At 40.4% G+C, this 26,541-nt stretch overlaps 2 protein-coding genes across 2 annotated transcripts in view; both read right to left on the reverse strand.

Moving 5' to 3' along the window:
- Positions 1-550: 550 nt before the first annotated feature.
- smim13 (small integral membrane protein 13) lies at positions 551-3,968 on the reverse strand. The gene is made up of 3 exons (XM_066642450.1): positions 3,740-3,968; positions 3,174-3,258; positions 551-2,095 (listed from the first exon to the last, which is right to left on the reverse strand). The coding sequence occupies exons 2-3, from the start codon at positions 3,247-3,249 to the stop codon at positions 1,905-1,907; spliced, it is 267 nt and encodes an 88-aa protein (XP_066498547.1). The 5' UTR covers positions 3,250-3,258; positions 3,740-3,968; the 3' UTR covers positions 551-1,904.
- A 3,151-nt stretch (positions 3,969-7,119) lies between these two features.
- The window catches only part of cdhr2 (cadherin related family member 2), a 28,858-nt gene continuing 9,436 nt past the window's right edge, over positions 7,120-26,541 (reverse strand). Inside the window, exons 7-31 of the mRNA XM_066641461.1 lie at positions 25,415-25,504; positions 24,966-25,088; positions 24,442-24,588; positions 23,546-23,621; positions 23,126-23,244; positions 22,745-22,963; positions 22,252-22,407; positions 21,481-21,642; positions 21,035-21,096; positions 20,434-20,674; positions 20,085-20,324; positions 18,440-18,509; positions 15,252-15,839; positions 14,480-14,551; positions 13,972-14,021; positions 13,154-13,320; positions 12,669-12,762; positions 12,042-12,130; positions 11,658-11,732; positions 11,150-11,294; positions 10,509-10,630; positions 10,117-10,230; positions 8,615-8,698; positions 7,915-7,978; positions 7,120-7,266 (exon numbers count right to left, since the gene is read on the reverse strand). Of these exons, the coding sequence (XP_066497558.1) occupies positions 7,120-7,266; positions 7,915-7,978; positions 8,615-8,698; positions 10,117-10,230; positions 10,509-10,630; positions 11,150-11,294; positions 11,658-11,732; positions 12,042-12,130; positions 12,669-12,762; positions 13,154-13,320; positions 13,972-14,021; positions 14,480-14,551; positions 15,252-15,839; positions 18,440-18,509; positions 20,085-20,324; positions 20,434-20,674; positions 21,035-21,096; positions 21,481-21,642; positions 22,252-22,407; positions 22,745-22,963; positions 23,126-23,244; positions 23,546-23,621; positions 24,442-24,588; positions 24,966-25,088; positions 25,415-25,504 (3,516 nt within the window). The remainder of the gene's footprint in view (positions 7,267-7,914; positions 7,979-8,614; positions 8,699-10,116; positions 10,231-10,508; positions 10,631-11,149; positions 11,295-11,657; positions 11,733-12,041; positions 12,131-12,668; positions 12,763-13,153; positions 13,321-13,971; positions 14,022-14,479; positions 14,552-15,251; positions 15,840-18,439; positions 18,510-20,084; positions 20,325-20,433; positions 20,675-21,034; positions 21,097-21,480; positions 21,643-22,251; positions 22,408-22,744; positions 22,964-23,125; positions 23,245-23,545; positions 23,622-24,441; positions 24,589-24,965; positions 25,089-25,414; positions 25,505-26,541) is intronic.

Raw genomic sequence — 26,541 nt, forward strand, 5'->3', positions numbered from 1 at the left:
ACTAAGCCATTCACTGTTGGCACCTCAGTTATTTTCTCATTAGTGATGGATTTCACTTGTGATTGAATTAAATACAAATGTTGATTTATTATAATTATTATTATTATTACTCTTGTCTGTGCTGTGCTGAAACCAAAGAAAGAAATATACTTTGGCAATTTGGCGTGCATCAGAAATGAGTCCCTGTACCTAGCTTGCAGCGAGTAATACTGCCACCTTATGGCCAACTTCTATTATAGCACAGGGAGTAGTATAAAGCCACTCAGCATCGGGATGAGCAGTGGTGCAACTGCTCTCTGGAGTGTGCTTGCAATCCAGAACTTCATTCACACATCAGTGCCTGAATTCACATGTGCTCTCATTGCTGAATGCCATCAAATCCACACAGCAATGTTCAGATTTTTACTGCAATACCTTGCCACAAGAATAGAGGCTGTTACTGCAGCAACAGGGGACCACCTCCCTACTTTTATCCTTCATTTTATAAGAAGTGTGTCTACGAACACTACACTGGGATTAAACAACAAGCAGATCCCAGACAACTGAAGTTTTAAGAAATAGATTTATTATGAAGGGCACAAAACAGCGACTGCCATTACAACAAACAAACAAACAAAAAAGACCTTAAAATGTTAAAATCTTAAAATATGGCAGCTCTCAATGCTAACCCCCCATTCATCTGGTTGCAGGTGCTTCCTGGGGATTTTTATTTAGAGTGAGAGAGTGGATTTGCCCCTTGGTGGCAGATCTGAGATCAGTTTTGCATTGGCCCTGTTCTAATATATTATTCTTTGACATGGCTTAAAGAAGCAGGTCCTAGGTCAGTGGGCAGGGGCAAGTCCAGCCTCCAGGCTCAAGGACAACCATCAAAAACGTATTAGAAGCACTGCACCATGTCTGGAGAGTCAGCGTTAACATGAAGATGTCTTGTAAAGGTCTTCTCTTCATCTGGAGCGGTTTCAGCTTGTTCTGTCACCCAACTGGAATCTGTTATTTATTTTTTTTAAAGGGGAGTTTCACTGATTTCCCAAAATGTCTGGACAACTCACTACTTTGGATGTGCACAAAGTCATGTGGTTTGATTTCAAGAACGGAGGTTCTAGAGAAACAATCAGAAGAACCCACAATGGTGGTGACAGTAACCAGACATCTGAAGATTTTGATGCTTTAATTGGCTCCTTGATGGCAGAGGAGTGCAAATAAAATGCTTAGGATTGTGTTGTAGATATCACAACACCTGGTTACCGTTACCGACATTAATAAAGAAATGTAAGCTCCACAGTTGAAACATGCAGGAATTTGAAGACTTAACAAATCAATGTAATTTTGTCTGTAAAAGGAACAGTACACAATTACATCATTTTGCCATTGCACTTTAAAAGCAAACGTCAAGGTTAGAAGAGTTAGTGTAAGTAACTGCATAAAGTCAGACAGTCGTCAGTTTCAGGAGGTTTGTTTCTGTCAGCTGTACATCTACAGTTTCTCTGCTTTCTGGTTGCTTGGTTACGATTGGAGTGGGTTGGCTGGTAAAATAAATGTTCTGTAAATGTGAAAGTGTTCATGTCTCCTAAAAAAACATCCTCTGTGTCATCACAATCCCATAACGGACCTATATTTACTCTCACTAGCAGTGTGTGTGTGCATTAACACTAAATGAAATGAGTAGCAGCATGATAGCAAGAGTCAGCTGTGCCTTTCCTGAGCCTCTCTGCACATTCAGAAACCAAAATACTGAAACGAAAACAAGGGCTGGGAAAGGGCCACAGAGGAATACAAGAGGAGACCAGAGGCAATCAGCGTGTAAAGACCACTGCACAAAACCAAACCCTGTCCTAATCGGTCCAGAACCTTTTAAATATAGGGGATCCACCATCATGTCTTCCTCTAAACAGCCAAGCTTATGTTTATGTAGTGCTGCTCTGGGGGGCTACTCTTTGGCGGGTGGTCTTGAGTCGGTGTCGAGGCGTCGGGGGGGAACTCCGCTCACTCTCCGACTCCGAGGGCTCGGTTTCGGCCTGAGGGGACCCAGTATCCCCCACCAGCTCCCTTAGGAACTTAAACTTGGACAGGAACAGCTGCCACACCACATACCAACCTGCAAAACAACAGCACACGAAACTGTATGAGTCAAAGAAATCAACAGGTTCAGCAAAGTCCTCCAGGCATCTCTGTCCCCCACTGCTTCCTCGATATCCATCCTTTGATGGATCACATGAGCAGCCAGGAACACAGTCATATCAGCGAGACCTGAGTCTACCCTGAGGTGTTTTCCCAGCTGGCCATGCCTGGTGTAGATGGACTGGTAAATCCGATAAAGAAGAAAGGAAATAAACATGAAAGAAGAACATTTACAGTAAAGAGGCTTGTGGATATTTAAAGAAGGAAAACAAAAGATCATGAGCAAAAACGATAAACTAACAGCTAACTAACAATATGGTTCAGACTTCAGAGATCACCTGCCTGTCAATTAATTTTATTTCCATGTACCGAAGCTGTATTTCTAAAAAGAATAGATCAACTTTACAGAGGAAGGGAAAATCAACACATGAAAATTAATTAAAAGAGAGGTGCACAACTCCGGTCCTGGGGGCCCTGTCTTTTCCCAACACTCAGAAAGAAGTCTGACTGGAAATGAAACACACAAAGGTTGGTCTCTGACTTTTGCACAGAGCTGTAATATGAGCTGTGTTTACTACGACCAGGGAGATGAATCAGAAAGTTTAGAGAGTTTTGAATTTAAATTCGCTAAAAGGACACATGTAGACATTTGGTTACATTAAATAAGGTACACCCAGCCTATTTTATTACTGTCTGTTAAAGAGGTCAAAGAGATTATGAGGTAAGAGCTCCCACAGCGATCTGCTGACTGTGTAGAAAACTGGCCTCCTTTTGAAACTCTCTACACACTGAACTTTATCCCACAGCAACTCTTTTTGACGCGTGCTTTTACAAGATTTCCGTAGGGTTTATATCCATCTTTGGCTGCAGTAACAGCCCCTTGCCTTTTGGGAATGCATTAGAGTAGACGCTGGAACATTACTGTGAGGATCAGGTGGCATACAGCCACATAAGCATTAGTGAGGTCAGGTAGTGATGCTGGGTGATTAATTCTGGATCACAAACAGGGGCAACCGTGGCAAAGCTACCATTAGAAATGGGTTTGTAATACATACCGAAGAGCATGAAGAGCAGGACACAGAGCAGCGTGGCCACGATGACCAGCAACGTTAGACCCACACTCTGCCACATCTCTCCTTCCTACAGCAGAACACACAGAGACACTGAGATCAGTTATTCAGCCCACTGCATTCTACACGATTACAGTTAAACTGCAAAAAAACAAAAACAAAAAAACCCCAAAAAGTCAACAAAAGGGCTTTAACGAATCATGACATTTAAAAAACTCATTGTATTCAAGTAAACAAAGTTCTCTCATTCTTCAGTTCTTAATCTTGCATCCTGTATTCTCTTCTCTCCCCTTATCTTTCACCCCTCTATTCTCTTTCTGTTCTCCATTTTAGCTCTCTCCCATACACTTCTTTTCACTCCTATTTCTCTTTTGTTTTTCCCCCACTCTTGCTGCTATCTCCTTGTTCTTTCTTTCCTCTCAATCTTCCCTTCTATACTCCCTTAGTCTTCTTCCCCATATTCCCTTACACTGTTCCTTTCTTCTTCTCTCCCCTTTTCCTCTCTTCCCCTCACATACTGTTTCTCTCTCTCCGTGTGTTTGTGTGTTTACCCGTGGTGTGTCTAGAGAGTATCCGCTGCTGAGTGCGGACGGACAGTGGAGCTGAGCTCATGGACGGCGGCGGAGTCTCTTCTCTACATCGTGGTCGGTCGGGAAAAGCGGGTTTTATTGGCTTTTATGTTATTTTTATTCTTATTTTCGTCCAAATCGCGAGCTGCAGTCAACAACGCGACACTCCGCACGCAGCTGGACCGGAAGAGGTCGAGCAGCGCTATGCCTGTTGGGTAATGGAGTCCTCTAGCTGGGAAAGTTAAGTCACGTCCGTTTAAAAAACATAAAACTCATCGTGAATATAGCAGGTTTCATTTTAAAAGAGTTTGGTCGAAAGTAAATAATGAGTGACACTCCTTCTTAATAAAGATATAACATTTTTAAATAAAAAATTACATATTTTTATTAAGCAAATCATAGGGTGACCAGATCTGAGAAGGTGAAAAAGAGGTCACGTCTCGGGGGTATACTTAGCTGAACCTATGTGTGCTTTTAGGTCCTTTACACCTTTATTTGCTACACAAAACATGGGAATTTCTTTTTTAATTTATCGGAGAACTTACATTTACTTACATAGCTGCTCGAAATGAGGGTGTGTACATGAGCTTTGCCTGACGTAAACAAGGACTACTGACGTCTACAGTTCACCACGCCCCCTTTTCACTTAAGTGAACCAATCGGAGTAGAGGAGGGCGGGACTAGTTTGTGAACGAAACGCTTCTCGAAGTTCTATGTGAGCTCTAGAAAAACAAAATCCCGGACATTTGTGAAATTCCGGCCGGACATTTGTGAAATTTTAAGTCTAAAAAAGAGGACCTGTCTGGGTAAAAGAGGACGTCTAGTCACCTTATCAAGACCTGTAGGCCCCTCTTCTATTAAAACCTAAACACATCCCTGTTCATCAATTAGCCTAGAGATTTAGAATTTATTTTCAGTAAAATCCCCAAATTCATAAATGTAATTCTACACCTTCACCTTCATTTAGTGAGTACAGTTTCAGCTGAAATGCTCAGCTATGGCGAAAACTGTTTTTCTGGAGGGAACTTAGAAACCATAGCATAAATTTCTTCCTCGGCTGGAGATTTGATTTCTGCTTGTCAAGTGAATTTAAAGCACGTGAGAAAGCAATTCGTGAATACATATTTTATTTTAAATATCCCACTGATATACTTAGCTCCATTAAATTTATAAAAAAAAACAAAAACAAAACAACAAAAAAAAACGTGCTACTAATATAATGACAGTGACAAATAATGAAGCTGAAGCATGGAGAACACTAAATGGCAGTTTTGTTCCTTCATTTAAATACCTACGTAATTATAATGGACGGATTCAACTGAAACCATGAATAATACAAAAATTTAAAAATCCATATCTAAATTCATTCATTATCTGTAACCCTTATCCAGTTCAGGGTCACGGTGGGTCCAGAGCCTACCTGGAATCATTGGGCACAAGGCGGGAGACATCCTGGAGGGGGTGCCAGTCCTTCACAGGGCAACACACACACACACCCCTACGGACACTTTTGAGCCAATCCACGTGTGTTTTTTTGGACTGTGAGAGGAAACCGGAGCACCCGGAGGAAACCCACACAGACACAGGGAGAACACACCACACTCCTCACAGACAGTCACCCGGAGCGGGAATCCAGGCCACTGGAGCTGTGTGACTGCGACACTACCTGCTGCGCCACCGTGCCGCCCAATTCTAAATGTGTAGTGAAAATATTTTATAAAACAGCTAGCTGTAGATAGGCCCAACTGTCCCTCAGATCATGTGAAATGCTGTATTTGGTCACTATATTCTTGATTTAAAAGGAAAACTTAATGCAATCCCAATGATAGAATCAGAACATATTTGTGCTTATGTGAAACACAATGTAAGAAAACGTAAAAAATGTAAACACAGCACTGACATTTTATGAAATTATTTTATAAACGGAGATCACTATTGCATTTATTTGACACCACATTTTGAAGAAATATTACAGTTGAGGGGAATATTGTATTTGTATTTTTGCACTTACAACAATTATAAAATGTATAATGCTGAGAGCAGGTTATGTACACCACACTGTAATTCTGTTTGAAAGAATTCAGACAAAGTAACACATGCATTAAATGTAATTGATGTATATGTGGAGTTTATAATAATATCTTATAATCTATCAGCAGCTTTGGCAAAAGGTGAGTTGCTCTCTGTGTGTACAGTAGTTAATGGGATAGGAGTTATAGTCTAGTTTAAGGAAGGGTTGAGAGGAGTCTCTCCTTGATTTAATTACAAAATGAGGACAGAATCAAAAACAGATCAAAGGTATACAAAAATTAAAGTGTAAAAAATATAAAGTGATTTACAGTGCAGACAAATATGAAGAGATTCTCTCTTCTTTAATTCCTTCTGTGGTTCTGAGTGCTGTCTCTGCAAAACCCACAGGACAACACTGCACTGGTGATCATATTGCAGTTGGACATTAAGCAAAAATGCTCATCTGACACGTATAAGCAGCACTTTTATATCCACCGCTGTTATAAAATGGACACGGCATCAATTGGTCTCATATTAAATGTAGAGTTACTGCTGAAATGTAGCTGTATTTTTACAGTTACTTGTCCCAAAATAACCAGACAACACTTTTTATTAGCGATTTCATCTACTTTGTTCAAGATGCCCAATGCCAAGAGTCTGCCAGAGGGGTACAAAGCCTCCCAGCATTGGGCTATGTATATATGTATAAATAATAAATTCTATGGACAGAAGAGCTCCATTTAATACATTTGGAATGAGCTGGATCCAGAACTAATCCAACATCAGTACCTGACCTCACTAATGTTTATGTAGCTGAATACAATTAGATTCTCGCAGCAATGTTCCAATCTAATATTAGTACGTATACATTCAGAGTAAATGCTGTTTGGAAATGGTTGGACATATGGTGTTAGTGCAGTTCATTCTGAAGGCATCTGCTGTGAACTTTATCATGGGGAATGAACCAATCCCAGCCAAGTCAGACACTCTGTTTTCAGTGATTCAACTGAATCTGTACCTACTGGTGCATATTTTCTGTGGTCATTGTTCATAAAGCTGCAAGACACCTACATAAGGCTGTTACAACATATGATCTTATTCCAGTTAACATAAAGCAGCCTCCATAACAACTAACCCTTATTTATGTATGTTTATGCCATTCAGCAGGCTTTTACAGGCATCGTGAAGCTCTTATGAACAATGATCTGCAGTGGTGGTGCCACCCTGTTTCCAGTCGTTTTTTATTGTTAGAATTGTATGTTTCAGAAAATTCCTGTAAAATAAGTGCTGTGGGTTTGAGCCTCGGTCCAGTCTGAATCAAGGGTCAGAGAGGAGGGTGTGGCCGGTCAGTATTAGAGGTCAGTTGTGCTCAAAGAAGGGTTGGCTATGATCAGGCTAGCGCTCCCGGAACTTTTCTTCTGCCCTCTTTGCGCCAGCGCTGCTCCCAGTGGCTCAATGTATGCAGATTCACCCATATTCTCCTCTTCTTCCGCAATGATCTGAATAAAAAACAAAGCATATACATAAATCACATGATAGCACATGATAAAATGAATGGTTTAGTATAAGTGTACCCATCCTTTATTCAAATTTCATTTTTAGGTTAGATAAGATAACACTGTTGCACAAACAAAAAGCAATGCAATGAACCTCAGGTAAAAATGAAGGGAGGAATCTGGTAAAGTAAATAAACAGAACAATGCAGTGTCAGGCCCATAGCCCAAGGGATTATTTCGAGCATAGAAACAGAAACTGCAACCAGCTTTAGACTTATGAAAATGAAAAATGAGGTTTACAGACAGTAAATCCAGTTATATTTAGTTGTTCAGGATTCTCTGTAATTTTCACACACACACACACACACACACACACACACACACACACACACACATATATATATATAGGGATTTCTTATGACAACAGTAACTTGTAAAATCATACATAGAACTATAAAAGCACACATAAAAGATGCATATACACTCACAGATGTGATCAGCTATACGTACTGTATGCCAAAAACCGCAAAGGAAAGAGCAGGAAAAATGAAAAGGTATAAGCAGGACAGATCAGTACAGATACTACAGATCATCATGGAGAGTTTATATTTTGATAGATGTAGATAGATATATAGGTATGTATCTCTTTACCGTCATTGGCATTCTGTCTTTCTCAGTCATGGTCATGTCAATGTTGTAGTCCAGGGAATTTAGGCTAGGAACACACACACACACACACACACACACACACACGCAAAATCAGAATCTCACAGTGATGTTACATTTACATTTATGTCATTGGGCAGATGCCCTTCCTGTGTGGAAGGCAGTGGTGTTGGCCACCAACACTTTGAAATTGAGCAGATGTTTAGTGTAAGATTCTAAAAGCTTGACAAGTGCTAGGGTGAAGAACAAGGTGAGGTCAAGAGCACACTAACGTTTAACTACAAGACCTTCTAAGATTTCTATGAAAATAATCACTGCTTGAGTGTAATAAACACATGCTTGAAACAATATGTTTTCTGCTACAGGCAGAGCCCCAGACTTATTTCCCAAGATATTAACATCCCTCTGATGAACTATTTGCATTACATTGTTTACATTACTGTGCAATGCTCAGAAATCGTGGCTTTCAGGCTTTCATGTAATGCATCTGCCATTAAGAACAACAAAATGGTTGTTGGAAATTCTAGCTACACATTCAATAAAAGTGTGATCTGTGATTTTACACAGTTTTTTATATAATAAAAATGACGCAGAGGTCAAGATCCACATTGTTAAGTATATACAGTAAATGTGTCCAAAGCTGCTTTAGCTGTGAAATGTCATAAAGTGAATGAAAAGGCATTACCTCTCCCTGTCAGCACTGGAGCCATCCTCATCGAAGCCCAGGTCCGTGGCTGAGTCGATGTTCAGATTCAGCACTGGATTCGCACTGGAATATAGTGTTATAAAAGAATGAAGCAAACTATGGTTAATAATAGTATAAAATAAAAACAGTATAAAATAACAACGGAATACAGTGGTGTTGTGTGGATTACACTAAAAAAGCAATATTGCTTGAAGAAAAATAAGTCATTTTCACCACAAAAAAATTAGCAAAAGGTGTTTATAAGTGAATATTTATTATTATTATAATTATTCTCTATAAAGTGCAATCATGAGTTAAAAAAATGAAATTGCTTTTTAGTCCCTGAAAGAACCAGCTTATACTCTATAGAGTGGGTCACTCACATGCTAAAAATAAGTTTAGTACAGATTCACTGGTGTTAGCTGAGCGCTCACTAGGTCTTAGAATCAGTGGAGGAAATGACATGCTGTTCCTTTATTACTTCACAAAAACATAACTTTAAAATATTAAAATATCTAATTTTACCATGGGAAGTTCTACTTATTAGCTTTGTCTCAGTCAATCACACAATGCTACCAACCTAGGAGGGTGAAGGCATATATATTTTGAACTGTAGGTAACACAATGGAGCTCGTTATGCTTGGAGGAGAACCTTAACTTCCCAATTCTGCTATGTAAACCAACAGTAGAGTGACCAGATCTGAGATGGTGAAAAAGAGGACATGTCTCCGGAGGGGGGGGGGTTATCGACCAATAACGGCAGCGCTACAATCAGACTGTCCAATCCAAAGATTTTAGGCTACTTCACCATTCCCCCTTCACACTCAAGCGAACCAATCGGAGTAGGAGAGGGCGGGACTAGTTTGTGAACGAAACTCGAAATTATATGTAAGCTGTAGAAAAACAAAATCCCGTACGTTTGTGAAATTCCGGCCGGACAAGTCTAAAAAGAGGATATGTCCGGGTAAAAGAGGACGTCTGGTCACCCTAACCATCAGACACCTGTGTTGGCTAGCACTGCACTAAATGATGGAGTAGGAAGAGGGCCATGCCCATACATTTTTCAAAATAATTTCTTTAATTTAAGAGTTGTGTGGGTAGTGTTCTCCTCCAAAAGTGTTGGGCTGTTGAATGTTTTTGTGAGCTTATGGAGTCAGAAAATGTACATGTAATTTCGCTGTGGGTTTCCAGTCTTTTGAAAACAACTATGCTAGTTAATCTGGTCAGTCTTCTTTTGCAGAACCCTGCTGCTCCAAAAAACAACACTAGTCCAACAAACAACTACCAGCGATGAAATCTACAAAACAACAAATAAACAGTGAGAAAAAGTGATTGAGCCGACTGAAAGTCGTAGAATCTTCTGTTGAGGAAGGTGGACTGGCTGAGGGAGCTGAGGCGAAAGTCCAGCTGGCTACAGGAATAGAATAACGGGTCTTAAACAACTGGAAGTGTTTAGACGGCTGCAGTAGTGAATGGGGCAGTGTAGAGTGTGTGGATCTCACCCCTCTCTGGTGTATTTATTGGTTCCAGGGACAACAGGCCCTGCCTTCTGACTCTCCGCCTCCACCATCGCTGCAGTGTTCATGGCCTTAGACGCCTTCAGTTTTCTCTTATAACTACAGCAGTGAACACACATATTCATTAATACAAAATACAAGAATGCTACTACTAATAATTATTAATATAATAATTAGTTGCATTTTAAACAACAGTACAATAAGGATATTAATATGTTATTTCACAAACAATTATTGGAATAAAGTCTAATAAAAAGCAATATTATTATTAAGAATAAAAATAATAAAAATAACAATAATAATAATGATGATGATGATGTTTTTGTGGTTGTTGTTATAATGCTATGTCATTTTCCTGTGACTGTGTGACGCCTGACCTCCTCTTAACACAGACGAGCGAAGTGGTCATGACAGCCAGGACGATGACGAGTGCGCCCACCAGGCCGATCATGATGAAGACCTCCAGCTTGTCTTCCGGCGGCTCGAACGTGCTCGTCAGCTGACCACACAAACAGCAGCAGAAATCACAAAAACAAAACACATTGTTTGAAATGTTCATGGTGAATGGACCAACAGAAATGAAAAACATCTGATTCCATTAACTGCTATCATGCGGATTTGGGAAATGAGCATTGTGTTTTACCCAGTTGTGTTGGTGCTGTGGCTGTGCGCTGGTGATAGATTAAAGCAACATCTACAAGAAACACAACTAATCTTGAACAAAGACTTCTGAATAGGAAGTTACTATCAAGTCTCGTCCTGATTGTAGAAGGTTTGGAAGCCATTTTTGTTGCTATTTTTGCTCCCTATCAGTGGAAATGATTCTGATCGGCCGTAAACGATGCAAACCACAGGAATCATGAGAGTGTTTGATGGTGCTCCCTGTGTATACCATCACTTCCTGCCTTCCATCTGCAGTTTACATAATGATGTATGGTCATGTGCATGACCACATGATGACTTGACCACCACGTGATGACAGAATGTTATGTACAGAAGGGGTCAGGTTGTTTCTTACAATGCCAGTGAGGCCTTGTTCTTGCAGGAAGACCCCATACTCCTCGTAAGCCTCCTGCGTGTTCAGGATCCTGACCACATTGTCCGAATCCAGCGCTGTCCCGTTGGGGAACACAAAGTACGCCTCCAGAAGGGTCACCTCTTTCCTGCAGTAAACAAACATAGATTACTCCAGTGTGCAGTTTTATCTGCCATTTTGTGGGTGGCTAAAACACAACCTGGATTTATCCAGACTTTAATTTAATGTTTTTCTAGAACAGTTTTTGTAGTTGTTGAAACATTGCTATGAGGATCTGATGGCAGCCACAGTAGCATAAACAAAGTTAGGTTCTGATGTTGGTTCATAAATATAACAAAAACATGATGGAGTGCCATCACTTATCACCACAGGTGAATGTTGAGGGTGATTCTCCTGAGCATATGGAGAACTCAGGCTCATGTGTAGCTACTCTAGAGCATTACATCATATTGGTCCATGTATAGAATAGTAAAAACAGACTTAGTCTCACCGCTGTACATTCCTCACTGACTCAGATGACACCTTAACCACTTGGACCATCGCTTTCGTTGCACCAGTCAGAGCCCTGGAAAATATTTCAAATGATTAGGAAGAACCTAAAAAATAATGATTAATATGCTACATTAATGAATGCTAGCACAAAGGTTTGGATACACAGTTACAGTAAATAATCAATATTACTTATATATTTTGATGCTGATGATATAATTATATCACTGTGGCCACGCTGCTTGCTATGATATGTGGAGCATATCTATACATTAAACCTTTCCTGACCTATGACACAGCCTAAAATAGAGCTGTATCCTTATAATGAGCCAGATGGTGGGTCCTTTTACAAGAAGGAATTTGTTTATATATAGACCTATCTCACCCTCTGATGAACGGCAAGTTCTTGTTGACTTCTGAAACTGGAGACTCAAACCGGAGCCCTACTCTGTAGGATTTATCCACTGTGATGAGCTGCAGAAGAAAAAAAACACAAAGGAATCGGATCACACACAAAGGTACGAGGTCAGGTGCCTGATGTTGGATGATTAGCTCGGGATCACAAACACCACTCCAACTCATCCCAAATGCATCAGATGGCACAGTATAACTTCAGAGAATGCAGTTCCACTGTTCCCCAGTCCAGTGGTGGGGAGCTTTATACTTTTTATAATGGGGAGATTATAAAATGTGTGTCTGCTACAGTTGTCTCACAATGTTTGTGCTAGGGTTTTTACAAATGTTTGGTGGATACACATGTAGCATGTCATAGTGTTTTTAGTGATTTACACCCCACTGCATACACTCTTAGAGGAGTTATGCATTCATCCATTCATCTATCAGGGTCGGGGTGGATCCAGAACCTACCCGCAATTACTGGGTGCAAGGAAGGCCCGTCACATCTGATTTGGCAACTTTAATAACAATTGTCCAACACAAGACAAATTTAATGAGGCAGTTGTTTTCTATGGCTTACTTATTTCAGTTTACAACATACTTTCATGAATCTTACCTCAAGTGTTTCATTGGCGCTGAGGTCAAGGTTTTTGGCCATGACTTTCACCAAATACCTGCCTTTTTTATCAGGGTCCAGGCTCTGGTGGGATCTGAGAGAGACAGAAAGATGTTCCACTATTGGTTTACTTTGGTGACAAGTCTGATTTCTACTGTACACTGTATGGCCACACATCTTTCAACATGTCTTTTAAATTTCAGCCATTAGAACATCAGTTATGTCAGGGACTGATCTTGCAGGACAAGTTCTGTGTCTCAAATACCACTACGATGCTTCTCTAAGGCATTAGATAAAACTCCATCACTCAAGAAAATCCAGTGCCACTGCTGCACGGCCCAATTCTGGTTTATACCCCCAGTAGCTGACACTTGGCATTGAGCATGATTATCTTAGGCTCATGTGCAGCTTTGCCTTTGAAACCCAAAACCCTTGTCGCCCAAAACCCTTAGTACACAGCAGTGTAAGAGATTAAGAATACTTGCTTGATCTCTCCTTTATAGTTTCCCAGAATGTCTGGCTGCGGATTAGTCTCAGCGTAGAAAATCAGGCTGATTGGCTCCGGCTTGTCACCATCGTTGGGGCCAACATACTCCACGGCTATGACTTGAAATGAGATCTTTGCATTTTCTCCAGAATCTTTATCCTGGGCCTTTGAAGAAAGGAAAACATAAAAAAAAAAATTATATAAAATATTCGTATACAAGATCAAACGAGCCAGTCATTTCTCTTTTCAGTGGGACCAGGTATTGTTGATTTGAACATTGAATCCTATGGAATTAAACTGTAAAATTGAATTTGGAACCAGGGACATGTTCATTGAATATATGACTGGCTGCAAGGCAGCAACACATCTTCCAAAACCAGAGCACCCAGAGGAAACCCACACAGACACAGGGAGAACACACCACACTCCTCACCAACAGTGACCCAAAGCAGGGAAAAAAGTAGGTTCCATAGACCCTGGATCTGAGTGCCAGTGACACTCCCTATCCAACATATTCTTTTAACATTTTTCCTCTCAAGTGCCCACCTATAACAACTGTGGTTTATGTCTACCTCCCTTTATCCATTAGAAATAAACAGGCTCTTTCTGTTACAATGCCGTTAAGACAAATATATGCAAATCAACTCTGTGCTGATTGGTCTTCTATATATATATATAAAGTGTTCATTTACATGACTTCCTAAAACCCAGCACAATGAGATTACTTCCCATGGAGTGTATGAACTCTGCACAAAGGTGGAGAAAATAATTTTTTAAATCCAACATAGAACAATCATCAAAACCAGCAATACTTACATAAACTTGGGCAACAGAGGAGTCCTGTTCAATACTCTCTGAGAGCACCACTATAAGAATGGAAACATTATTGATTACTGATAAAAAGAATTTCTAAAAGTGTAAACGATCATAAAAATTACACAAAATGGCTGCATAATCATTAAGGTATAAATAGAAAATTTGCAATTGTTTACAGTGAGGTGAATGGAACCAGACGTCTAAAGGGCTTAACATCTCTGTGATGTTACTGAATCACTGAATGTTATTACGTGAAATATTTAATGAATACAGAGCTGAAGACTGTTTATAATAATTTTACAATACTTTTGAGAAATGTTTTGATCAAGACCATAATATTTTAAACCCCTTTCATTCACATATATTTGAAGACGTTTAGCAGGTTAAAATTCTCCACAAATGGGGGCTATAAGCAATTCAGTAGTTACCTTAAGACAATCATTTAATTGACTGAATTATGCCCAGATTCTGGTGACTTTTTCCCCAGACAACAAGTTTTAATATTTACCAAAAAATTCCTGGATGGGGATGAACTCAGGTGCATTGTCATTAACGTCTATTATGTCGATCATGACGTAACCTGGAAAAGCATAAATCAGTAAGCTATAATTAACAAGAATCCTTCACAATTTTCATGTAGAGTCACGCTGTGGGAGGCTAGTGTTATTTACTTTGGTTTTGCTGTAATAATACTGTAATTATATAATACATTATGCAAACTGAATATATATATATATATATATATATATATATATATATATATATATATATATATATCTTGCAGGCAAATATATTTATATTTTGTTTAATCAAACATAAAATATCTTCCTTTAAATTAAATCACAGACCACCACAGGACCCCAAGAGAACAGGTATTTCCTAGTTGGTGGATGATTCTCAGCACTGCACTGACACTGACGTCTTGGTGTCCTAGTGCCCATTATGTTTTGGTGAAGTGGATCAGGCACAGCAGGTGCTGCTGGAGTTTTCAAACCCCTCAGTGTCTCTTCACTGAGAATAGTCCACCAACCAAAAATATCCAGCCATCTGTGTCCTGTGGTCAGCGTCCTGTGGATGACCGACACAAAAAGTGTAGCAACAGATGAGCTGCGGTCTCTGAATTGATGAGCTTCTGAATATTCCTGTCTATCTTGGAACACAAATAGTGGTTTGGGCTGTTTTCTGCCAGATAGGGAAAGTCATCAAAAGCTCCCCACTTAATGAATAAGTGACACTTTTGTTGGGAACGTATAGCTTTGTTAAGAAGCTCCACTCCTCACCCTCAGTGCTGTTCCTCCCCTTCTCTGTGTAGAGGTCGATCACTTTGGCTGTCATGTTCACCTTGTCACATTTCTCGTAGTCGATGTTGTGCTCAGCAGAGGTCAGAATAGTGCCGTTGGACTCCAGGGTGAACCACTCTGGATCGCAGTACCCCCAGGTCTTGTTGCAGTGGCACTTAGTTGACACCATCTCGTAGATCAGGGAGTGATTAGTGTCTGCGTCACTTCCTTTGATGGGCTCCCCAACCACACTCAGTGGTGGAGAGTTCTCCTTGATGCTCCTTATCTGGTCAGAGGGGAAAACTGGAGGTGTGTCATTAATGTCCTCCACCACCACCTGCACGTTGACCACGTCCTTGTGCTGCCCCAGGTCTGTGGCCTCCACTGTCAGTGTGTAGCTCTTGTGGTTGCTTTCATAGTCTAGCTCTACATCCGGGTCCACTTGGATTATGCCCCTGTAGCCATCGCCGTCTTTCTCTGAGATGCACAGGAAACTGCCCTGGCTGCCGCTGGTGATGCGGAAAGAGGTACGGTTATTGTATTCTGTCTGGTCGGCGTCTCGAGCATGGATGTATCCCACAAATATACCTTAAGGGGGAGGAGTTAGGAACAGAGAAAAGCTGTCAAACACTGCTCTGTCAAAGAATGTCAGATACCTTTAAAGGTAGTACAGCATTACAACAAAATGGAAAACATCACTATCCTCTTGGTCTCCTTAGGTATATTTAGCTATAGCACTTCATGTTTAGCAAAGTGTCTTCTTTGGTGGGAAGCTCAGTTTTCCCTTAGGTACAGGTTTTATGGGTTTCTTTTTTTGCTCTTATTTTTTATGTTATAAAATACATATATTGTTCTTCTATTTTGCAGGATTCTTATTATTCCACGTTTCCTTATCTGCTTAACTTGTCCCGCAGTTTTCGAGCTATCGACTCCGTTCCACCTGGAAATCGTGCTTCTTATAGCGACAATGTGGGCTTGTATACAGCTTTCTAATACCCACACTCGTTCGCCCGCTACACTCGTTTTTTGCTCAGTTTTTCTCCAGTCATTTTTATGGAATAAATTTTCAAAGTGCTCTAACTCAATTTTCAAGCTACGGACACGAGATTGGACCCGGGCACACTGGGACCTGTCATGTCCGTTTTTGAACCTCTTGCACTCATCCTTCTCTTTCTATCCCTCCTTGAATATCCCTCCATTCATTTGAATGGGTGACAGCTAGAGTGCGTGATGTCACCGCACTCTAGCTTCTCTGCCCGAAAACTGTTTTTTCACTTTTTAGCCAAACAATTCGCCATAACTTCACCTAGAAACTTCATTTAAATTTCAAATAGTAGAGAATTGTCCTTTCTAGCACCTGTAAATTTGAACATTTTTGAAAATACGGTTTTTAAGTTTTGAGTTTTTGTTTGGCACTAGGGAGGGATTCGGCTCCCATAGAGTTCAATGTATTTTTAGAGCGGCTCAGAGTGCTGTTTCGAAATTTTCTCCTGTTTTTAACTTGTTATAATACGCTCAATTCACACTCAATCTGCAGATTTTATATACCAGATCAATCCAGACTCTCCTTGTCGCAACGGTATATCCAGTTAAGTGATTTGGGAAAATCTTTCCGAGCTAAAGGCATTTGTTCGGAGGGTGGGTACGCTCCCACAGGAATGCATTGAAATGTTTTTTTTTCTTTTTCGGTTTTGATGTCACCGCACTCTAGCTTCTCTGCCCGAAAACCATTTTTTCACTTTTTAGCCGAACATTTCACCATATCTTCCTTATACTTTCACCTACAGACTTCATTTAAATTTTAAATGGAAGAGAATTTCCCCCTTTCTCACACATGTAAGTTTTTGTTCCACACTTGGGAGGGTTTCACTCCCATAGAGCTCAATGTATTTTAAGAGCAGATCGGAACGCAGAATATCAAAATTCTGCACCATCTCGATCGCCAGACTATCCTTGTCGCTATGGTATGTTTCAGTCATTTTCATGAGTTTGTCAGTTGTGTTCTGTGAGCGTGCGTGTGAGAGAGAAAGGGGGGGCAGAGGGAGACACAGAGGGGAAGAGGTGTGAGGGACACCAAGGTGTGAGTCTCCAAGACTTTAAAGGTCATTTTTAAGGGGGACATCTTAATTATCCAGGGTTTCTTAAGGTGGAATTTTTTTTACAATACCTCATTCACAATATATTAGCTGTCTTTTGAACATTTTAACCTTTATTTCAAGTGGTCATTTTTAAATGTGGACGTCTCAATACAATTGTGGGTTTCTTAAGGTGGAATTTTTTAAAGGTGGTATTTAAAATGTATTGGTCATCTTTTTATGCTTTTAAGACTCTTTTGGCCTGCGATGAATGACTGGAGATGGTTCTTGAGTTATTAAGGTTTGTTCAGCACTAGGAGGGTTTCGGCTCCCATAGAGTTCAACGTATTTTCAGAAAGCAGAATTTTACATTTTATCCTTTATTTACAGTGATCATTTTTAAATGTGGACATCTCAATACATTTGTGGGTTTCTTAAGGTGGAATTGTTTTATAAGATGGAATTCAAAATGTACAGTTTCCATTCATGGCCTACAGAGCTCCATAGAGTCCAATGTAAACTGCCTGTGGGAGAGTGCTCTCTTAACATCCCACTACCAACAGCTTAGCAGTCAACTCCTTCACCATAGCATTGCCTAGGGACCCACGCATTTACCGTATTGACGGCCTCACTTTAAGTGGGAAAGACGTGAATCGGGGGCGGGGGGTTTCAGTGGCGCAACATCTCGCGATTCCTCCTGGAAATGCAGACCTCTAGTTTTACTTTTTCTTTTCTTTTCCAAGCTATTGTTAAAGGAAGAATAAGTAGTGTGTTTGCCTTTAAATTAAAGCTTCAAAACCATTGCAATACATCAGTGATCTAAAGCCTCTTGTTACACAAGGCTCTGCACTGCAGAAACTGCATTATGTAACTTTTAGGGGAGTGTAGGAAACTACCCCCTCCCTTCCTGCTCCCCCTTGATTTCAGGACAGTGCTGTAAGACTGAATCACACTCTGAAACTGAAGGGGGAGCCCAGAAGAATACCAAATAATACAAAATACAAAATAGTGTTTATTTAAAAGCTCACTTAGAACTGCTTTTGGCCCAAAGCCTGTGAGATTTAAATCACATACTGTTTCAGTATAAAAACATATGCATACAAAATGACTGACCTCCTTCACTTTCTTTTACATGAAAATTGTAGTCTCTTTCCAGGTATTGAGGCTTGTTGTCATTTTCATCCTGTGTTCAAATACGTAAAAAAGACGTAAAACACAAGCAAAGACCATTAAAAAAATCAAATATATCTTCAGAATTGGTCAAATATATGTGTGAACTGTAACCCTATTTCACCCGGGCAAATTCCCGTATTAACAAACAAATGAGACAAAAATGTGAATAAAAAATATAAATCGTGATATATGCACTATTTATCAGCCAAACCATTATTTTTCTACACGCATTGTTCATTTATTCAGCTCCACTGACCCTACAGGTACACTCTGTTTGTCCATCTGTTGCTTTGAATATATTGTTGGCCCCTTTTACACTGTTCTTCAATGTCCAGGACCCCCACAGTGCAACCACAGAGCAGGTATGATTGGGTGGTGGATCATTGTGCGTACACATTGACAATAAACTGGACTGGGCTAAGAACACTGACGCCCTTTACAAGAAGGGCCAAAGTCGTCTCTATTTTCTGAGGCGTCTGAGGTCCTTCAACATCTGCAGAACTATGCTGAGGATTTTTTATGAGTCAGTTGTGGCCAGTGCCATCCTATATGCTGTTGCATTTTGGGGCAGCGGGCTGAGGGTGGCAGATGCCAACAGACTTAATAAACTAATCCGTAGAGCCAGTGAGGTTGTGGGTGTAGAGCTGGACTCACTGACGGCAGTGTCTGAGAGGAGGGTGCTGTCTAAACTGCAGGCTATTATGGATAATGGCTCCCACCCTCTTTATCACATGGTAATGAGACACAGGAGCATGTTCAGTGCAAGACTCGTTCAGCCAAAATGCACTACAGAGCGCCACAGGAGGTCATTCCTACCAGTGGCTACCAGACTTTATAACTCCACACTTAAAGCACGACACCTTTCACATGTACAGTAATAACAATAGAACAAATTTTTTAATTATGAGTGTAACAACTCAAATGTGCAATACTCTTACTGCTGTATACAGTATATCTGTATTTATTATTATAGATGTGTACATATTGTAAATTTCCATTTGTGTTAAATTTTTTATTAGAGTGTTTATTCTTTTACAACTGGTTGCTACTGTAATAATTGCAATTTCCCCCTGGGATCAATAAAGTATTTCTGATTCTGATTCTGATTCTCAGCTCTGCAGTGACACTGATGTGGTTTTGGTATGAGTAGTGGATCAGACTCTGCAAGGCTGCTGAATTTTTTAAACCCCTCATGTCACTGCTGGACTGAGAATAGTCCACCAACCAAAAATATCCAGCAGACAGTTTCCTGTGAGCACTCTCTCTGACTCTGTTGAATCTGCAAGGTGGACCAACGTGGTAGGTGTGTCTAACAGAGTGGACAGTGAATGGACACAGTGTTTAAAAACTCCAGCAGCACTGCTGTGTCTGATCTGTTAACACCAGCGCAACACACCCCCACCAAATCATTTTCACTGTGGTTCTGTGAGGGGTACGCAAAGTATGCAGAGCAAGAGATGAACTATGGTATATATGGTCAGTGGAGCTGATAAAATGGATGATGTGTGTAGGAATAAGGAGGTAAATCGTTTAAATCATCTGCAACTGAGTGCTAAAGCAGTGATGATCCAATGTCCAGACTCACGTCAACATTAATGACAACATTTGCTGAGGACTTCAGAGGTGGTACTCCCATGTCTGTGGCAGTCACGTTCAGCATAATCTTTCCATTCAGCTCAATATCAATAGCCTCACGGTCCAGAATGCCGACACTCATGATCTCCCCAGTGTCCTTATTGCAAGTGAAGTTACTGCTGTACTCGCTGTCGTCTATGCTATACTGGATTTTGCTGTTGGGTGTGCCCGGCTCATCATCATCTCTGGCCTGCACAAATAAAACAGTACAGTTCCAGAGTGTATGAAGAACAAATTAAAGGTCTCTTTTTCTCAGTACTATATGGCTGTAGTGAATCACTGACATATTGAGGCCTTACCTCCACTTGTAGCCTTAGCACAATGTTTTCACGGATGAAAATGTCATAATCCCTGTAAAACGTAGGGGTCTGGTCATTGATGTCCAGGATGGTGATCTGCAGGACAGTCGAGCCCACGTTATCTCCTGAGTCTTTGACCTGCAGCATGAGTGAATATGAACTTGTGCGCTCCCGATCCAACAGATTCCCATCTTTTACATAAATGGTGCCATTCACTGGGTAGACGTCAAAATAGGGGAGCCTGGAAAAAATGAGAAATCCATTTTCTTATTAAAGGAGCAACTTCCATATTAAAGGAACAGTAAGTCATTTTTACCACCATTTCTGAAAGTGATTTTATAATTGTTGCATTTTCTTTCTAGGAAGTGATGAAGAATCAAATCAATTGTTTGTCTTTGAATGGACCACTTTATTCTCCATTGAGTGGGTCCCCGAAATGATCCAGTCTATGTTTTAAAATAGTTTTAGTACCAAAATCTCTGTTTTATAACTTGCAACTTTAAACCGATATGTCAATATATACTGGACACGGAAACATTTTTCTAATGGCAGTGTGAGCTGGTGTTAGGCAGTTGGTAAAGTGGGTAGCAGCAATACATACATGCTCTCAGGTAGCAGTGTGTAAGTGAGGAGTCCCTCGTCCAGCTCGTCCTCATCTGTTGCCTGGGAAACGCAAAAACCAAGAGAGTCAGTGGCGCCAAAAAAAAAGAGCATAGAAAACTGCATAGAAATTGCTTAAAATATGCTTAGTACAGAATCTCAAATTCATCCAGGCCACTAGGTGTTTATAACTGAGAGTTGGTCATGCACTTATTGCTCCTTTAATTTAGCATTTGAAGCTGGTAAATGTAAGCACATGTTTAAAATAGTAAAATAGCGCCATAGATGGCTTCCACTCATGGGATGGTCATATATACAACAGGTTTGGTACAGGATCTCTTAAAGCAAAGATTTGACAACTCCTTTGTATGCTTAGAAAATCCTGTCATATTTAGTTCCTGAATTTACCAATTTATGCTCCATATAGCGAGTCCCCCACATGCTTACCGTCACAGTTCCCACGATGGTTCCATTTGCGCAGTGTTCTTCAACTGACAGCTTATATGTATTGCTCTCGAACCGCGGCATATTATCATTGATGTCATTGATTGTAATGGTGACCGTCGCAGTGGACACAAAATCAGGGATGGAGGCATCTGTGGCAATCACCTGTGTGAGTGTAGAAAGTCAATAATGGTTTAAGATTTCTGAAAAAGTTTTAATGTTAAAGAATATGTTAAAGGATTTAACTTTGGACAATTTTTTCCAAACTGTGCAAAAGTCAGAGACCATAGTGCACTAGAGGCTGTGAACATACACCCAGAGCGACAGGCAGCCATCCTCGACCCCCGTGGAGCATTTGGGGGTTCAGTGCCTTGCTCAAGGGCACTTCAGTCATGGATGTTCTTACCGGTCCTGGGTATCAAACCGGCAAGGGAATAGTGGGAGCTATTTTAAACATGTCTGTAGATAATTCTATTATAATAGGCTATACCACTGGGGGTCCTGTAGGAAGAGGCTAATGGTTGTTGATAGTAAATTGAATGATCTTTGCACAGTCATGCTCATGTTACTTTCCAACTATTTTGTGCTACACACCTCTGGATTTGTTTTCACTCATGCTAATCACTGTAGCTGTAAAGTGATGTTAAGAACACATGCCTGTCTTATCTACACAAAGCCCATTCCCATAATCCTGGATAATTGTGGCGTTGGCTAAAAGCTAAAGTCTAAAGTCTGGTGTGATTATTCTCTAAAGCCAGTCACTCTCACACACACCTCCACCATCATTGTTTTCTTCTTCTCATAGTCCACAGCATTTGGGTTTTTGACCAGGATCAGGACGGCGGTGTCAGAGATAGCTGAGCTGGGTGAGACAGAGAAAGCTTCTTTGTCAGGTCCCTCAAGGCGAAGCAAGAAACGACTGTTTTCTCCCTGAAAAAGCCAGAAAGAGTCACTCAGTCACTCAACTAAGTCTCAATATATATATTTTTTCACATAATCATTGGTTAAAGAGAAGAATTTAGTATATTTTAGTATATAATATTTAAGACATTTAGCACATCCACTAATCAAGCCACGTTTAATTGTAGTCATGTTACCATTGTAGGCTAATGTAATGTTAGGTGTCTTGCCCAAGGACGCTTACTAGAGTGGAATTGTTTGCTTTTTCAGGCAGAGGATCAAAGCCTTGTTTGTGTATTATGAAGAGTATAAACAGTTAAAAGTTTATTTGTATTGTGAACATCTTAATCTGCTAAACTCTTCTCACCAGGTCAGGGTCTTTTACTCTCATGCTGAAGTCTGAGATGGACAGGCCCGCGGCTGAGTGCTCATTGATGTTTCCGGTAAAACTTGTGGACTCCAAACAACTATCTCCACTACAGTTGTAAATAAGGGGTTTGTTATCATTCACGTCTCCAATGGTGACCTGTAGATTAGCCATAGTGCTAGCATGAACACCGCTCACGTTGAGGTTAGCTTCTTGTGCCTGAGAAATGGAAAAAAATATATATATATATTTTTTAGTTCCTCAGCATGATCTAAACTCTGATCTAAAGTCTGAAAGAACAGTTGGGTGAATGAATGAATGGATGTTTTAAAAGTAATAGAGACAATCCTCCCTTTTCTCAGACATGTACAAGTATATCACCTTTATAGTGAGCACCACGGTCGCATCAATGTCCAGCCATTCTTCTCTGTCAAACATAGTCTTGACAGACACAACACCACTGTCCCTATCAATGTGAAACAAGTCTGGAGCGTTGGTATCTGAAAAACAAGAAAGTTATTATCAGGCACAACGTTAGCCACTGAGGCATTTAGTAAGCTGATTTAACAGAACTAAGCAGTTAGCACCCTCCCCAAAGTGTGCTAAGTTAAGAAATGCATTAGCTGTTGACCTCTGGTTGTATATGTGTTGTCCCTTTTGTATTTTTGTTTCCCCTTATTTTATTTGTTTTTCAGATGTTGCTAGTAGTAGACATGCGATTGGACTTCTGGAGACACTGTACTGTCCCCTTAAATTTGTCATTTGCAGTAACATCGACTAAAAGTTCAGCACTTTTCTCACCTTCAATGCTGTAATGAATGATGTCATTGATCCCTGTATCTGGGTCTCTGGCTTGGACCTTAAACACAGATGTTCCCTGGAAATGGCAATAACACATTTTGTATATAACGTGTTTTAATGTGTTTTATTATAAATTGGAATTTCTGAAATTAAATTAAACAATATTTAGCAAGTAACGTTTCGATATAATATAATATTTTCCCATGATAATATGTTTTAATAAATAATATTGTAAGAATGAATACATTTCTAGATTTTCCTACATTAGGAAACATGGCCACTCTCTGTAGGGAACCCACTCTTTGGAGCATAGATACTGCAAAGCCATTTGAATATATATATATATATATATATATATATATATATATATATATATATATATATATATATATACAGGGGGTCCTCAAATTACGACGTTGATTCGTTCCTACGTCGCGTCATAAACTGATTTTCGGTGTAAGTCGGAACATATGTACATACTGTACGTAAATAACATACTGTAAGCACTTATCCTATCCTAACAACTATCCTCCTCGGTCCCGAGCCGCGTAACCGTGTATTCTTCCGCCGCGCACACCAAACACGAAGTTCGCGTTACAACGTTTACGATGCAAAACCACAGTCGAAACAAGGTTTTATACAGTAAATGGGAGATGTGTCGTAACCACGAAATATCGTAACTCGGGACTGACGTAACCCGAGGACCTCCTGTATATATAAATCACTTCATCATAAATATCACAAATATTGTCTGCTACTTTTAGCTGGTGAAAATCATAGATTGCCAAGGACATGACCAGATGAACCCACTGATTTCTGGGATTTGAACCTTTTGAAATCTAGATCACAAATGCCTGTCATCCTCATATCAGATAAAGGAAGACCCTGTTACACACCACAGGGGAGTTCTCATTCACAGTGGCCATGTTGGGCAGGTTCAGGAACTGAGGGTCCAGGTCTGGGACATCAATCACCCTGATGATGGCAGTGGTGGTTTCAAACTGGACAAAATTGGGGTTTTCATGTAAAGGTCCACCACCATCCTGTGGAACACAAAGCATACTTATTGACCAAACACTGTTTTATAAGGGCCTTGCCTGGCATTGTTAGTGCTTTTCCACCAAAAGAACAGGCAGCAACAGTACTTTATACCAGTAAGAGTCCCTGGGCAAGACTCCTAAAATCCATCTGGACAATAGGTGTCGGCCAAGTACCAGACATAAATAGACCACCGATGATGCAGTAAACAAATTAGCGACTCTTTTATGTTCACATTAAACATCCATTAATGGCATTTGACCTAGAGTAATGTGGATGCCCGGGTTGAGAATCAAATCGCAGTCTGCAGTGTAGAGAATCTCCACCTTTAGAAAAGACACTCGATAAAAAGTAACCCCCCATTTTTGGATGAAGCACTCACCGAGGCATTGATCTTGATCTGATAAAAGCCACTCTTCTCAGTGAAGCTCAGTGGCTCCTTCAGCACGATCTCTCCTCCTCTTGGAGAGATGGTGAACATGTAGCTCCCTTCGGCTGGGATGACCTGAGGAGGACAAGCAAACACACAGCCTCAGAATTGGACCAAAATCTTCACAATCAAACCCCATTCATTTCCCAGAAAAGAATTTCCAATGGTGAGGTACCAGTTCAATTTAATCCAATTACTGTTGACTTCTATATACTGAGTAGATGTGTGAGAAACGGACCCTCACTATAAACCATCTCTTCAAGAGTTGATTTAACCCCTTCAAGTCTTAATTAAAATTTCAAAACAGCAATTGTGCATTAAAATAAACAGTGTATTTTGACCGGGTGTTTTCAGACTTTTGTACTTGAATGTATGGCTCTGAAGCTTGGAGAGAAGCTTACTTGATAGATACTGTAACTGACGATTGCAGCCATGCCCTCATCAGGATCTGTGGCCAGCACGGTCAGCAATGTACTTTCCACAGGTGTGTCCTGAAACACAGATCAGAAAATGCTCATGCTTTTATGCTCATGCTGTGTGTAGGACTAGGTTCCAGTTTTTGGGAGTTGTGAGTCTGAGACGAGTCTCAAGTTCCTGAACAATGTCTGTGAGAATCGACAATATCCATAAGAACAGCATTCATCAAATTTGCTCATCACATCACCACAACCTGGTCCAACTGGTTGATGATAATGGAAATCTCCTAGTTACAGCCTTGTTCTCAGTGATTCTGGGCAGGATCCTGACCCTAATCAGATTGAGGTGGTTTTTGAAGATGAATAAATAAATGTAAGTTCTAGTCTTGCTGTTAGAACATGGTATAAGTCAGTCAAAGTGCAGTAAGAGTATTCGCGTAAATACCTAAGCCTTTGAGGCTGAGGTAGTGTATGGCTAAGGCCAGGGCTACAGTGTAATCAGTGGGGATTAGAGAATTAACTGCTCTCAGACCCAAACAAGATCAATGCAATCAGAGACACTACTTTAGCACCTCAGAAGGCCAGTGGCTCCCCAAGACTGGAGAGGTCCGGAAAAGAGTTTCACTGCTCCCCAGCAAAGTGAGTTTGATATGTCTTGCTGACTGTTGCCAATGGATGGGATTGCTGTTTCTGATGAGTGTTTTTCAAACTTTATGAACCCTTGTATGAGCAGTTTTTTAATTTATTGGATACCGTTGGATATATCTTGAACACTGAAGTTCAACAACAGAGACAAGTTGCTGAACTTACCTCGCGAACCTCAACACTGTATGGCAGGTTTTCGAAGGTCGGCTTGTTGTCATTGGCGTCCAGCAAAATAACGGGGACAATTTTGGATGCCTGAAAAACAGACATTGCGAGATAAGAAGGCAATGTGGGAGAAAACTAAAACCAGAAGTGAGTTTAAATCGAGATACACTTACGTCGGCATAAACTCCATCGTTGACGATGACCTCGATGGAAAAGGTTGGCTTTGTCTGAGGGAAGGAAACAGGATCCAGTCATTTACAAAACAAAAGATAAAAAAAAAATATCTAACCTTGTTGACAGCC

This window comes from Hoplias malabaricus, chromosome 13, assembly GCF_029633855.1.
Source record: "Hoplias malabaricus isolate fHopMal1 chromosome 13, fHopMal1.hap1, whole genome shotgun sequence".
In the NCBI taxonomy this organism is placed as follows: Eukaryota; Metazoa; Chordata; class Actinopteri; order Characiformes; family Erythrinidae; genus Hoplias; species Hoplias malabaricus.